Consider the following 15233-nt stretch of genomic DNA (forward strand, 5'->3'; position numbering starts at 1 on the left):
ACAAGTAAAAGGCCTGCATTCAAGGTGTTAAGTAAAAGTAGAAAAGTATTATCATCAGTATTAGTACCAAAAGTAAAAGTAGTCATTGTGCAGATTGGTCCATTTCAGAATAATATATAAGATACGTTTTAAAATGATTGATCATTAAAGTGTTCTCAAAGCTGGTAAAGGTGCAGCTAGTTTGAATGACTTTGTATACTGCAGGGTAGCTTGTGAATTTACTTCAGGTGGAACTAAAGTCTGATTTAACACTTGATTATATTTCACATCATTCATCCAGATCAGTAAAGTAACTAAAGGTATTAAATACATGTAGTGGAGTAAAAGTACACCATTTACCTCTGAATTGTAGTGGAGTAGAAGCACAAAGTAGCAGAAATTTGAAATACTCAAGTAAACTACAAGTAGCTTAAAATTGTACTTAAGTAGAGTATTTGAGTAAATGTACTTAGTTACTTTACACCTCTGCTTGTAGGTAACGTTTGCCGAAGTGGTGGCATGCTCCCCTTAGCGGGGGTGGTCTTGAAAAATGGGCCTCACATAAACAGAGTCATCAGTGATTTAGCAGGCCTTGTATCTCAGAATAAGTCACAGTAACACAAACACAGCTGACTGAGTCTTTAAAAGCTTTGTCGAGCACATGTTCTGTATACAGGCCTCTGAAGAGCTGCTGTTAGTGATGAGCAGGGCCCAGAGCACAGTGACTCGGCTGTTTATTTTAACCACATCGCAGCAACAATGTTTATTCCACTGATGCTGAGCAGAAACACTGTTCCAGTGAGAAGCCAACATTCCCTGGACCACTGCTTATTGAAATGTACACATATGCTTAGTTTAGTTGTGTTATTACTAGAAGCTACTTCATTCACTTTGTATTTTCACATCATAATGCTGCTACTTTTATAAAGGGGCCTCATTATGCTTTTTGGGGTTTTTACTCTCCTGTGGTGTGTTCTATAGGTTATTGTGCATGTAAATAGTCTGCAAAGGCTAAAATCCCATGTGTTCCCTCCAGAGGGAGTTAATCTTTGCTGATCAAAAGAAAATATGACACGATCCAGCACATCACACCCTCTATACATTAGAGAGACTTTCATTTAATGTAACCAGGTGTTATTATAGCTGGTGTTTGATCACACTTTGGGCCATTTATAAAAATATATATCACACCATGACACTCATGTCCGACAACAAAATGAAGCACAAGGATAGATTGTCTTTGGTTCATTATTTCCCTGGAAGCTCAGTGCACTTTTAAAGGGGTAACTTTACCTTTAATCATTTACAAGTTAAAAGTAGCATCTCAAAAACAATCCTTCGGCCTGTTTACTGAATCATCTCAAAGTATCCACAGAGTGGGGTCCCAGTTCTCTGACTCACAATTGGCCCTCACATGGTTTACTAAATGTAGCAATCATACTGCACCTGTTTTCCCTGGGGGCACGACAAGGGGCAAGACTATTTGTTTCTAGAGATTAAGGAGGAATAATTGCAGTTGCAGTGAGACCTCCATAGGAACATTGGATCGGAGTACAGTTAATGTTCTGCTGGAGCCCGACAGACCTGTCCACCCCTGTGGTTTAGTTACAAACATTGCAATGGAAGATGCTATTTATAGAAAATATGCATATTAAACTGTTTTGCTATTGCTTTTATTCTCTGATATTATCTGATAAGTAACTGTTATGTTGTCGAAACAATGTCTTGTTATTACAAATAATTTTTATATTAAAGTAAAAAATTAAGAATTCTGTGCTAAAGCTGATCTCTTATGATGTCTTAAACAACTGAACTTCCTACAAAATTATCTAAGAGGCTATATTAGGCTCGTTAGTGTGGCAGGTTGAAAAATATGAAGCTTAATATAGAAAATTCAATGAGCAATCACCAAAGCAGGACCTGAACACATCATGGCATAGCTAGCCCGGTATACTTCTGAACAGGTGGAATAAATACCATGAAACCACTCCTACTTGCAATTGATGATAACAAAATAAGGGTTTTCAAGGTCAAACCTTAATTCTTGCAATTCATCTGGGAAAAAAACTGAATTCTCTGACCAGTTTGTCCCGCTCCTTCTTTATTACATCACCGAACGTTTTTTCTCTCCCCAAAATACAAGAGAAAACTTTTTAAAACTTGTCAGTAATGGTGATCACAGATCATTATTTTTTTTATCGACAATATAAACATGTAGACTATAACGTGTGCAGTCTAAACAAATATTGATTATAATTGAAATAATTAATACAGGCCAAATACGCATTTTGGCTCCTATGTCACTAGTTGATTATTCTGGCTGAAGCTTGTCTACATAATAATAATCAATAATCAATGATGATGGTGTAATTGACTCTGTTGGGCAGTCAGAGATGGGAGTAATAGATGAGGGCGTCAGTAACACACTCCCAGGAGGCCTCTGTAATGTGTGTAAGGATGATAGTGTGTGTTTACTGAGTGGCAGCCAACAGACGGCACAAAGCTGCTCTCCACGCGGCTGAGCCTGTGGTGGGAGAGGCAGAGGAGGAGGGAGAGGCAGAGAAGGAGGACGAAGAAGAACAAGAAAATGTCTGTGGCAATAAAGAAAGGATTAAGTGCTAAGGCCGAGAGCAGAAAATGTGCGGCTCGATTCTGGAAGATGTTCCCTCACCTCCTGCTGTGCCTGTCTCTGGTGGCCTACGCTGCTCTGGGGGCGCTCCTGTTCGAGCACATCGAAGGAGGGAACCTGGACCATCCCAACCAGGAGTACCAGCAGTTTCTGCAGCAGATCGTGACCACTGTCCAGAACCTCAGCAGTAAGTTTCTGTTCTGTGAGCATCCAATTTCACTGTTCACAATAAAAATATTAAGTTGAATCTACTAACCTTGAATCGTTTAAACTTAATATTGTAGTGTGACATTTGTTGACATAATACATTTAGTTGAAGTCAACATTTCAGTTTTTTCAGTGCAACCAAACTTTTCAATTGTATATATTTATTTAATGAATGATTTGTTCTACACCAAATATCTACATATTTTCTCTATAGATTCAGATAACGTCTCTTTAGTGCTGGAGGAACAGATGGGTGGGTTGAAGGCCACATGGCTCCAGTCTCCAAAAAAATGGGATTTTTATGGCTCCTTGTTCTTCTGCTGCACTGTATTCACTACAGTTGGTAAGTCAACACGATTACATCAGTCATAGTCTCTGCAAGTTGATGGCTCATACATGTAAATATATATTGGTGCATGCCCCATACAAATATTCTTAAGACTTCTTTCAATATTTTCAATACTTTAATACTCTGATGGTGCATTCACATCAGACGCGAGGCGAAGATTCCTCTTGCATTTCCCACGCAAGTTTAACCGCTGCATTGCTTGTGTTTAGCCCTCTATGGTTTAGCCGCGTCACTAAAACAAGAAGCTTCGGAGGGGCTTATCTCCATTTAGAAACCTATTGACAAAAAATAAATTGCCAGTTTTATTCCCAAAAATAGCCAACAGCTGGGGCTCGCCACTATGGCTTCATCGTTATCAGGAAAATGATCGTAAAGGACGTACACACGGAGCCGTTTGGCCCCCCAGAGCGTTCCGTCCGCAGATCTACCCACCTTGGGACCCGTTATCGTTTGAGGGGTCCTTTTCTGCGGTTCCGTTACGGTATCGTGTGAACGAACGGGCTATACGAAAGAGAAAAGTAGCAGATATAACCCGAACCGTATCCATGTAAACGGGGCATCAAAGCGTTCTGCTACAATTATGGAAACCAAATAAAGGTATTTTGTACTTATTGAAATCATTATTATAGTAGCTACCTGATGCAAAATCACCCTCCTTCTCTCTTTGTGGAGAGGTGTTTCTGTCGTTCACGACGTCAGAGCTTTCTCTTGCTGAGCTGTCATTACCACATTCTACGCTGTTTTCACATTGGCCTTGATAGTTGTTGATTTGGAACACCCAATTTTAATGAAAATAATGCTTTCAGCTTCACTGTTTTGGTCCACCTTGTTTCCAGTAGATCCTGTTTTTAGGGGGTTAGCTCTGATAAAACCTGGCACGAATTGGCAAAAATACATAGTTATTAATAGTTGAGCTGGGAATTCGTATCCTTAGAGGTCACTGCCCCCCACCCTCCCCTGGAACAGTGGGGGGATATAAATCTATGTCAGCCATTGTCCTCATAATCCGTGCGAGATGAAACAGACTACATTATATGTAATCTGATATTTGAATAAGGCTTAAATAATTGTATGGCATCACTGCATGTGATGAAAAATATAAATATGTATTGATTTAAAATGCTTCCTTTAGATATATATTTGTTTATGCTTGTGTCATGTGCCATAATGATGTCATGTTTTTCCCCCTAGGCAGTGGCGGCCCCAGAGTATTTTTGTTGGGTAATCTATGGTAGGGCTAACCCATACAGTGGTGGGGCTCAAATCAGTATTTGTAATGTAATTCTGGAAGATGTTCTACTAGCTATACAAACTGTAGTGCTACTAGCTATACAAACTGTAGTCAATGTAAATGCTACTAGCTATACAAACTGTAGTCAATGTAAATATGCCATATGATGTCCTCTTTGTTTTTCTGTCATGTTAGTATTCATGTTGGAACCTACTTGCAGCAGGTCACCATTGAAAAAGAGGTCAATGATCTCAATGGTTTTCACCTGAATAAATAAAGGTTTTGAGTATTGAGTATTACATACACGCTATATCGCACCCCTTGACAGTGAAACGCCACGTGTGAGGCTTATTGGTCTCCTTTTATCAGCTAAATTACATCGAGAACAACAGGTATGAGTTAAACAATACAATAGCCTATTCTGCTAATTCCACGTTGTTACAACATGCTACGCAGCGGCAGAAACAAGAAAAGTTGGCATATAGAATTGACACGGAGAGGGAGAGTGAGGGAGAGAGACAGAGAGAGAGAGACACAGGTAAACAGAGAGAGACAGACACAGCACACAACAGGTGGCCTGTGTCTCTATTGTCATACAAAACACTTTTTCAAATGACCCATTATTACAAAATATATTCAAAACTCACGATTCACTCTTCAGGTGGGTCGTGTGACTCCTCGTGTGACACCTGTTCGACTTGTACCTCAATGCGAGGGCGTTTAAGAACAAATCTATCCATCCGAAATATACAATTAATCCTAGAAGTTCTGCTGTCTGTCTTCAATTTACTCGGCGCGTGTTTGGGGACTTTTCACTAGGGGTGGGCGGATCGATCCCAAAATATCGATACTTCTGATATTACGTTACGTTTCAAAATATCGATACTAGAGCCAATAGGATTGATACTTTTATACTTTTTTTCCCGTCTCTTCTACTCGTCAATTTCTTCAAAAAACGATGTGCAGACGAACACAAGTATATGCTCTTTTCTTCTCTCTCCACTACTGTCCTCCTCTCCTCGAGGCTCGCACACGCGCTCCCTGCCTGAACGCCGATTATCAAGCTGACTGACAGCAGCCGGCAGGGCAGGACAGCAGCAGCCAGCGACTCAACACACAAACGCGCATAATGGCTGAGAGAAAGGGCAGCGTTGTGTGGAGCAATTTCACAACTGGCAATTACAACTTAGCGAACTGTGATGTGTGCAAGAAGACAGTTCGCTACTCTGGCCACTTTGTATTGTTATTTTTCATGTTTGCACTTTAAATTTGCAAAAGTAAAACGTTTATTTGTCCATAAAAACTGTCCTGTCTTTATTCACGAACATGAATTCAGATTTAGTCTATTTATGATGCTTTCAGCTAAAAAATCATGTCATGCAGCGCTATATGAAAGTACATAAGACGCTTTTCATTTTAAAAATTATCGGTATCGATATCGGTATCGGCGATACTGGCCCTGAAATACTTGGTATCGGATCGAATCCAGATTTTGTGGTATCGCCCACCCCTACTTTTCACTGTGAGCGTGACGTATCAGTAATGCATGACGCAGCAGACCTAACATTTCGTTGCTCTGATTGGCTGGAGGTCTATTCAAATTGCATTCGGAGGCATTTTGATCTGGCCGCGCTGATATTATAACGCGAGAGAATTTCCACATCTTTAGTGTATAAAACTCCCCCACTACTTAGACTATTCCTTACACCCCTCTAGCATAAGCCCGAATGGTCTCAACCATATTGCGTCAGTAACGTGGTCGGGCTAAGGCTAAGCCATTTCTTGGTACTGTATGGCTGTAGCCTACCCCAGCCATACCCTGGCGCCGCCACTGCCCCTAGGATTCCATAAAAGTGTATACATTAGTTCGTACTGTATGTGGCAGGAGACCCTCATTCACACACCGACCAACAGTTTTCCAATGCAAGCTATTGGCCCTTAACTGTTATTATGCTAACTACCACTTATGCATTTATTGAGGGAGCATTAAAGAGCAACTTGCAGGTTTTTTTTTTTACTACATTTATGCTTAACATTGCCTGAAAATGACAATTAAAAAAGTTAATGTCACGATCTGTCTGTGTTGTGTTTTGTTTTGTCTAGATCTGTCTTTGGTTTTCTGTCTGCGTTGTGTCTTGTCTAGATCTTTCTTTGGTTTTCTGTCTGCGTTGTGTTTTGTCTTGTTTTGATCCGTCCTTGGTTCCCTGTCGTTAGTTTCCCTGGTGTGTCTAATTTACCCGATTGTGTTCACCTGGTGTCCCTGTGTTTTCTCCTCCCTCCTCAGCTGTGTCTTGTTTGTATGATTAGTCTTGTGTGTATTTAAGTTCTGGTTTTTCTGTCTGTCTTTGTCGGTTCGTCTTGTGATATGGCTTGTTCCTCGGTGAGTGTTCTGTTCAGTCTTTGTTTAGAGTTTAGCCTTGAAATAAAGGAGTTATTTTGTCACTTTAATCTGCATTTGGGTCCTGCTTCCTACACACACCGTAACATTACGAACCGACCAAGACATGACCCCGGGCAGATGATCCATGGGAGATAGAATTACAGCATTTTACCTTCTATCTGGCTTTCTGCTTCGATTGTCCAGTGTTCGGCAGAGGGCCGCTCTGGTAGAGGCGCACCGGTTGGCAGCAGAGAAACCATGTTTTGTTGAGTTCTTACCTGACTGGATTTTGGACTTCCTTTCAACATGTGATTCCCGGCCTGCTAGCCCCAGGCATGCTAGCTCCCTGTCTCCCAATTCCCAACCTGGCCCCATACGCCTCGGTGGGTTCCGTCTGAAGTCAACCCGTGCTTCTGCCCCAGTTCCTGCTCCTGTTCAGGAGTCGTATTCCGGAACTCGTCTGGCTTATGGAGCTCCGTCCACAGAGTCACAAGGCCAGGCTAGCAGCCCGAGCCCCAGCAGCCATGGTTCTGGCTACAGAACCGGCCCACACAGCCATGGTTCCGGCCCCAGTTCTGGCCCCAGCAGCCATGGTTCCAGCCTCAGTCCTGGCCCCAGTAGCCATGGTTTCGACTCCAGCCCCTCGTCTCCGGCCGACGCCAGTTACCCTTGTCCTGTCGGCGTACCGGTCGACTCCAGCACCTCGTCTCCTGTTGGCTGTCCGTCCGACGCCAGCTCCCCGTGTCCTGTCGGCGTACCGACCGACACAAGTTCCCTCTCGTCCCCTCTCAAGTCCTCTCTCAAGTTCCTTCTCAAGTTCCCTCTCAAGTCTCCTCTCCAGTGCCTTCTCAAGTCTCCTCTCGAGCTACCTCTCGAGTTCCCTCTAGAGTTCCCTCTCAAGTTCCCTTTCAAGACACTTCTCAAGTTCCCTCTCGAGTTCCCTCTCGAGTCCCCTCTCAAGTCACCCCTCCAGTCCCCTCTCGAGTCCCCTCTCGAGTCCCCTCTCGAGTCATCTCTCCAGTTACCTCTCGAGTCCCCTTTCAAGTCACCTCTCAAGTCACCTCTCGAGTCACCTCTCAATTCTCCTCTCAAGTCCCCTCTCTAGTCACCTCTCTAGTCCTCTCTCAAGTCACCTCTCAAGTCACCTCTCAAGTCTCCTCTCGAGTCTCCGTTCAAGTTCCCTCTCGAGATCCTTCTCAAGTCACCTCTCAAGTCACCTCTCAAGTCTCCTCTCGAGTTCCCTCTCAAGTCCCTACCCAATGTCCTGGTCCATTGGAGGTTCCGCTGGGGGTCCTGCCAACCCTATGTCCTGTCCCTTTGGGGGTCCCGCCGACTACTCTCCTGCCGGGGTCCTGTCAACGCTATGTCCTGTTCCGTTGGGGGTCCCGCGGACTACTCTTCTGCCGGGGGTCCTGCCAACCCTATGTCCTGTGCCGATGGAGGTTCCGCTGGGGGTCCTGCCAACCCAATGTCCTGTCCCGTTGGAGGTCCCGCCGACTACTCTCCTGCCGGGGATCCTGCCAATCCCATGTCCTGTCCCGTTGGGGGTCCCGACGACTACTCTCCTGCCGGGGGTCCTGCCAACGCTATGTCCTGTCCCGTTGGAGGTCCCGCCGACTACTCTCCTGCCGGGGGTCCTGCCAACCCTATGTCCTGTCCCTTTGGGGGTCCCGCCGACTACTCTCCTGCCGGGGGTCCTGCCAACGCTATGTCCTGTTCCGTTGGGGGTCCCGCGGACTACTCTTCTGCCGGGGGTCCTGCCAACCCTATGTCCTGTGCCGATGGAGGTTCCGCTGGGGGTCCTGCCAACCCTATGTCCTGTCCCGTTGGAGGTCCCGCCGACTACTCTCCTGCCGGGGGTCCTGCCAATCCCATGTCCTGTCCCGTTGGGGGTCCCGCCGACTACTCTCCTGCCGGGGGTCCTGCCAACGCTATGTCCTGTCCCGTTGGAGGTCCCGCCGACTACTCTCCTGCCGGGGGTCCTGCCAATCCCATGTCCTGTCCCGTTGGGGGTCCCGCCGGCTACTCTTCTGCCGGGGGTCCTGCCAATCCCATGTCCTGTCCTGTTGGGGGTCCCGCCGACTACTCTTCTACCGGGGGTCCTGCCAACTCTATGTCCCGTGCCATTGGAGGACCCGCCATCACCTGTCCTGCCGGGGGTCCTACCAACACATGGTCCTCTTCCGTGGGGGATCCTGCCGAGGCCTATCCCTCCGGTTCCTGTTCGGGCGACACCGGGCTCTGCTCGGCCTCTGGAGCTGTCTGGTCTTCGCCCTCGATCGCGGCCCTCTGTGATCCGCAGTCTTCGCCCTCGAGCACGGCCTCCTGAGAGTCGCAGTCTTCGCCCTCAATCCCGGCCCTCTGTGAGCCGCGGCCGTCCGCCCGAATCCCCCTTTTTGAACCCTGCCTTGCCCCCAGGCCGTCCGCCCGAATCCCCCTTTTTGAACTCTGCCTTGCCCCCGGGCCGGCCGCCCGAGATCCCTTCCTGGTCCTCTGCTGTGCCCCTGGGCGGTCAGCTCAGTCCCGTCCTCCTGACCCCCTCCACCCACCCTGGTGGCCTAGTGATGGCCCTTTTTAATCTTCCAACATTTACAGACAGACTGAGGTACTGGTACATTCAAGCTCTCTCCTCTAGTTTAATTGATATCACTCCTTTGCCATGCAGTATACATACATAGCCATATGTGTTTCCTGTGATATTACAGTCTGTGGGCATGCTTGGGTCCATGGCAGAGATAAGTGAACGATTCTGGTGGTTATAAAGCGAATGGTCCAACCTGTGTAACGTCAGCAACAGAAAGTCCCCCAGGACCAAAGCCACACAGCTGGGGTTGCACTGGTAAAATGTTAGCTAAATGCTAGCTGAAGCATAGTCCATCTTCCAGCCTCATGCAGTTGTTTTCTACATTGGATTGAATCCAAACACTTTTTTTTTTTCAATTAGTGAACCAATATCTTATCAAACAGTATTTTTGTCACTTTAACATTTGCATATTCATTTGTATTAAAAGATATTCAGATAGTCAGGCTAGCAGCGCGGCTCTTGGGATTGCAGGTTGTTTGGTCAGTTGGTCAACCCCTTTATTTAAGACTGAAATAAGGTATTGTTATCAATTGCATTCATTGTGATTATGTAGATAAATGTATGTTCCCCAAAACCTCAAACCAACTAGCTGAAGATATCTAGAGGAAGAAGTCAGTTATTTCAGAACATTTTATTTGTTAATGTTTCACTTTTCATACTATTTTTATGTCATTTAATATTATTCCTTATTCCATCTTGTATTTATCTCGAGCTTGCTCTTTTTCTTGACTTTATTTGATGTGTAAGGACTATGTGAAGATACATACGTAGCCTATGTCTGTTACTTTCAGATACATTATAAGTGGTTAAGGAGCACCAGCTAATGGCTAATGGCTTCGCAGCAACAGGAAGCCCACAACTCACTGAAGAGAGGGCACTCTCAGAAGAGAATGCTTTTTACAACACCACAAAAAGCTTATTAAAGGATTTTAGATGTTAGAGGCACATTGTCTTCTGTTTTGCCCTTTTAGTTGGGAACTTCCTTCATCTTTTCACCACGAGTATGAGGGTTCAAGGCAATGCTTCCAGGCATATAGATTTAAAAAAAATTCTGCCATTGTATTATTGCATGAATGTCCATTGTTTGAAAAAGTAGCATTTGTTGATTGATTGGAAGGCATGTATTTTATGACACACTTTCCATTTGGTTGTTTGTATAAAGGATAATACAGTTACTCACTGTCGAAAAGTAACTAAGTACACTTACTCAAGTATTGTACCTAAGTACAGTTTTGAGGTACTTTACTTGAGTATTTCCACTTTTACTCAAATAACATTTTGAATGCCAGGCTTTTACAGAGTCAACACTGTGGTATTATTATTTTTCACTTAAATAAATATCTGAGTACTTCTTTCCCCACTGCATTTACTGTATCGTTAAAGGTTTTATTTTTAGTATTATTATTTATTAATATTTTTTTCAGTTTGAGCACAGGAAACGAATATGCTACAGTAATCTGAGATAGCAAAATGATACAGGGTGCAGTAACATTATGTCCTTTTGATATTTTAAATTCCAAAGCCTGCCCCTTATAGTGGTTGTGTCCAGAAACATGCTGATTTATATATATTATTTATATATATATATATATTTAATCCTCTGGAGCAGAGAGAGAAGCTGATGATTATTGTTACTGGTCGAATGCACTTGTTGTAAGTCGCTTTGGATAAAAGCGTCAGCTAAATGCAATGTAATGTAATGTTATTGATTAATGCATCAGTGTTTCTTAGGTTCAAACACACTAAACTCACAACTTAAAATGAAAGTGTTTAGTTTATTTAATAAAAGAGCACATGTTCAATGTGAAAAGTGACTGTAGATAGATTACTTCAGTTGCAATTTGGTGATATATATATATATACTGTATATATAAGAAAATTAAAAAGACACCTTGAATATCAGGGGGGGCGCGGGGCTCCGTTGGCAGTGTAGGGGAAACACTGAAGGTGATAAGATGGGGGGGTACCTTGGTTGGTTATTGGCTAATGGATACACAAGCCAAAAAATCGTTATGACATCATAAAGTGGCCAAAATCTGATCAGCTCATTTTCAGACAGGTTTTTATATAAATGAATCAGGACAAAAAGTGAGCAAATAAAAAAAAATTTAACTTTCAGAATCTCTTTACACAGAGGGGACACATGTTTATGTATAAAAGACATGAAAAAGTGGATTTTTCATAATATTTGACCTTTAAAGACGTTTTTTTTGTATTGCTAGGTCCATTAATCTGAATCCATAATGTTATAGCTGTGGTAAGAAGTAATGTTTCCCTGTTTCACAACTCCTAACTGTCCATTTGTCCATTGTTGTTGCAGGGTATGGGGAGATCTATCCAGTCACCTTGAAAGGTAAAGTTGTGTGTGTGCTGTATGCCATGGTGGGCGTTCCCCTCATGCTTCTGGTCACCCTTGATGTGGGCGACTTCCTCGCCATTCTGATGTCCAGAGCTTATGTGCGCATTCACGCCCTCTTCAAAATCCTCCTCTCCCACTCATGGTCACCTTGGAAGGCTCGGAAAAAGAGGGAAGAGGTCTCAAGCAACCTGGCCCTGGAGGAAGGTACTTTTTTTTTTAGCCAGGACATTGTTGTCCGTGAACCCCTTGACATTCGCCAGGTGCTGCACAGCCAGGCGGACGTACGGCACAAGTCCATACACCTAGAAAACAACAAAGAGATCTTTGAGAAAATTCTCGCTAGGGAGAAATTACTGAGAAAGGGCCCACTGCTCCGAACCCTCTCCTGCCCAGAGCTAGACCGGCTGCCCCCCCCACCCAGAGGATATGCCATATGGGACTTTACAGGGTTGGGGAATGGAATGGAAAAGCTGGATGTACCCTTTGTCCTGATTCTTTTCATTGTATTTGCCTACATTTGCTTAGGTGGTTTGATTCTGCCCTTGTGGGAAGCAGAGATGAAGGGCTTTGATCCCTACTACTTCTGCTTCATCACACTCACTACTATTGGTTTTGGCGATATTATACCTAAGCACCCTAAATACTTCATGCTTACCTCACTCTTCCTCATTGGCGGCATGGCCATCATGTCCATGGCTTTCAAGCTAGGCCAAACACGAATTGTAAGCTGCTACCGCCAATGCATCAAGTTCATCAGCAGGGGAAATGTAGAGTTATTCAAAAATGAACAGGGTCACTAAGTAAGAAAGTGAATCTCAGCCTCATCCAAGAACTGTACAACCTCAAAGGCCTGGTTTCGACACAGGTCCAGACAGGAGACTGTGGGAACTTGTTCAGAGCATTCTTTGTGCTGGCTGTTTGGTTATAAGCATGAGCAAAATAATAAAAGTGAGCATGTGCCAAATGCTTTTGCCTAGTGAAGAAGGGTGATATTTAAAAATGATTCATATGAAGAATCTATAGAGCTATACTGTTGATCAGAGGTGTGGACTAGAGTCACATGACTTGGCAGTAGGTATTAACAGTTTTTTCAGTAAATGCAAACATTATCTTAAAAGCTCCGCTCCGGCTTTTAACGAGGAGCCACCCAAAATGAAAGAAACCAGGAAATACCAATACCAAAATACAGAGTCTTTAACAGAAAAGGCAAATTGCGGCATTTGAATGGCCCCTAATTGTGTGTTCACATTTTCGCATTGCTCTAATCACTCTAATTGCATTGCTCTAATCGCATTGCTCTAATCGCTCTAATTGCTCCAGTTTCATCGCGGCTGTCAGCTGTGTTTACTGCGTTTTTCAAACAAGACGCGCTGGCGAGGGGACGTGGCTTATCTCAATGTAGATACTATGTAGATACCAACTAGAACAAAATGAACATATTTTACAGTGATTTAATTGTAATACACGTTTCCATATCATGCCGAACTAACAACATACTGATACCGGTTTGTAAGAACCATGAATTAGTGCAGACAAGACTTTTAAAATGCGTGCTTTCTGAATGCTGAACGGATCGATCAGGCTAAGCTAACGTTGTAGCTGCTCCGTCCACACCCACAACAACGTCATACAGACAGAAATAACTCAAGGCTCATTGGCGTACACGATTAGCGTGGCTCCCGTCAATCGCGTCATTCATGTAATTTGCGCCGCCTGACCGAATTGCGTATATCCGCATTTACATTGACATAACATGTAATCCTACGATTTCCGTATCAGTCCGTGACGTCACAAGGCCCAGAAATACTTTTTCCCATTGACTAACATGGGGAAACAGACGCCTGTAAATCAGTGGATGATTACTAAATAAACTACCCAGTATTAACTATGTCATAGCCCTTATTAGAATCATCCCTTAAAGTTGTAAAATGCACTAAAAGCCGAATCTAGATTGATTTTCTCTCTCCATTCATTCTAGTGAGCCGAGAGCGGGAGCCCGAGGGGCGGGGCTTCAACCGCGCATGCTCTATGAGCGTACATACGGGTACTTCTGCTCTGACAGCCAGGCATGACGGGGACATCTGTGACGTATTGCTCTAGAAAATCTCAGGCCATTTTGTCCTCATGCGCCAATGAGCAGCTCTCATAGGAAAGAACGAGACCCCGCCTCCGACGTAAAAACTTTTCTCGTTCTTAATATAGACTATATTTAGGGTCGATATGGTATTGACTTTATTTTAAAATAGCAGATCTCTGTGACCGGCTATAGTTTTTCGTCCTTGGTGAGCGCGTGTCTCTGCCTTGGAGCTGCAGAACCCCTGACCCGTCCTGTAACACGGAGCCCGTTTCTTAAACCATGCTAAATGTATGTGTGCATAAAGCTGAGTTATGATCAGTCATAATAACACCGAATGTGGTTATGATCCAATTGTTTACCGTGAGATTTACAGCATACTTTTGGCCATAATCGCGCAGCCCTAAAAATGAACTGAGATTTCCACACATTTTACTCTATTCTAGTATGCAGACCAATACAAAGCATGTACACATTTTTCACATATATATTAACAAATGAATATGTAAAGTAATTCAAGTTTAATGTTACTTTTAGAACCATTATTTGTTTACTACTTTTATTTGTATTGTCTCATTTGGTAGCATCAATGAATGCATTTGATACAGATACAGGAGCAGATTATGTGATGTGCCACCACTTCTTCTACTTCTTCTTCTCTTTTCTACTCATAGGCGCAACCTTGTGGCAAAAACTTGCAACAACAACAACATTAATACTGCTTCGAGCACAGTGTGAATGTATATGTGAATGACATTAGAAATGATTAGGAACAACATTAAATACAAATGATTGATTATTGAAATTGATTGTGGGGTCCCTTATAACGTGTTGTTCAGAGTGGAAATAAATATTCTGTTCAAATTAATCAGTGATCTTATTAATTAAACTCCTTCTGAATTAAACCGTCACAGTAGCCTAACTTTACTGTTCCCTAAAAAAACATGTTACTTTATCAGATGAGAGAAAATGTATTAAATTATTAATATGACTAATAAAAAGCAGTTTGATCTGAAGTTCAAGAAGGAACAACTATGCATTTACTGATTTTGTATTTAATTTTTGTATTATTATTTAGCAATGTTAGGCTACTCTTTAGTAAGGAGCAACTTGTTAAACAAATAAATACAATTTATCAAAGCATTCATGATTTTCTGTTAATTGAATATAGTATTATTCTGTTGTTGCATGTCATTACATTTGGTGAACAGCACATAATTACTTGTTAAAGACTCGGTTTTCAAAGTTTATACTTGGGCTTGCCCATCCTGACTTGGGACTTGACTCGGGACTTGAGCGCAAAGACTTGAGACTTACTTGTTACTTGCAAAACAGGACTTGGGCCCAATCCCAAACCACACCCTACATCCTACCCCTACACACTCCCCCTCCGTGACTGAGTGAACTCCGTGGAGTGACACATGAGGCTCCCTCCTGTCAG

General features: G+C 43.3%; 1 protein-coding gene across 1 annotated transcript; it reads left to right on the forward strand.

Annotated features, from left to right (window-relative positions):
• Window positions 1-2522: 2522 nt before the first annotated feature.
• On the forward strand, window positions 2523-14809 carry kcnk18 (potassium channel, subfamily K, member 18). The gene is made up of 3 exons (XM_079690413.1): window positions 2523-2795; window positions 3030-3158; window positions 11680-14809. The coding sequence occupies exons 1-3, from the start codon at window positions 2567-2569 to the stop codon at window positions 12516-12518; spliced, it is 1197 nt and encodes a 398-aa protein (XP_079546539.1). The 5' UTR covers window positions 2523-2566; the 3' UTR covers window positions 12519-14809.
• Window positions 14810-15233: the final 424 nt, after the last annotated feature.

This window comes from Notothenia rossii (genome assembly GCF_949606895.1).
Source record: "Notothenia rossii genome assembly, chromosome: 6".
In the NCBI taxonomy this organism is placed as follows: domain Eukaryota; kingdom Metazoa; phylum Chordata; class Actinopteri; order Perciformes; family Nototheniidae; genus Notothenia; species Notothenia rossii.

Bases quoted from the DNA above. Each gene is read 5' to 3' on its own strand.
- kcnk18 (XM_079690413.1), top strand. From the start codon at position 2,567: ATGTCTGTGGCAATAAAGAAAGGATTAAGTGCTAAGGCCGAGAGCAGA. The intron at 2,796-3,029 runs GTAAGTTTCTGT...TTTTCTCTATAG, and splicing joins CACTGTCCAGAACCTCAGCA to ATTCAGATAACGTCTCTTTA. The intron at 3,159-11,679 runs GTAAGTCAACAC...TTGTTGTTGCAG, and splicing joins CACTGTATTCACTACAGTTG to GGTATGGGGAGATCTATCCA.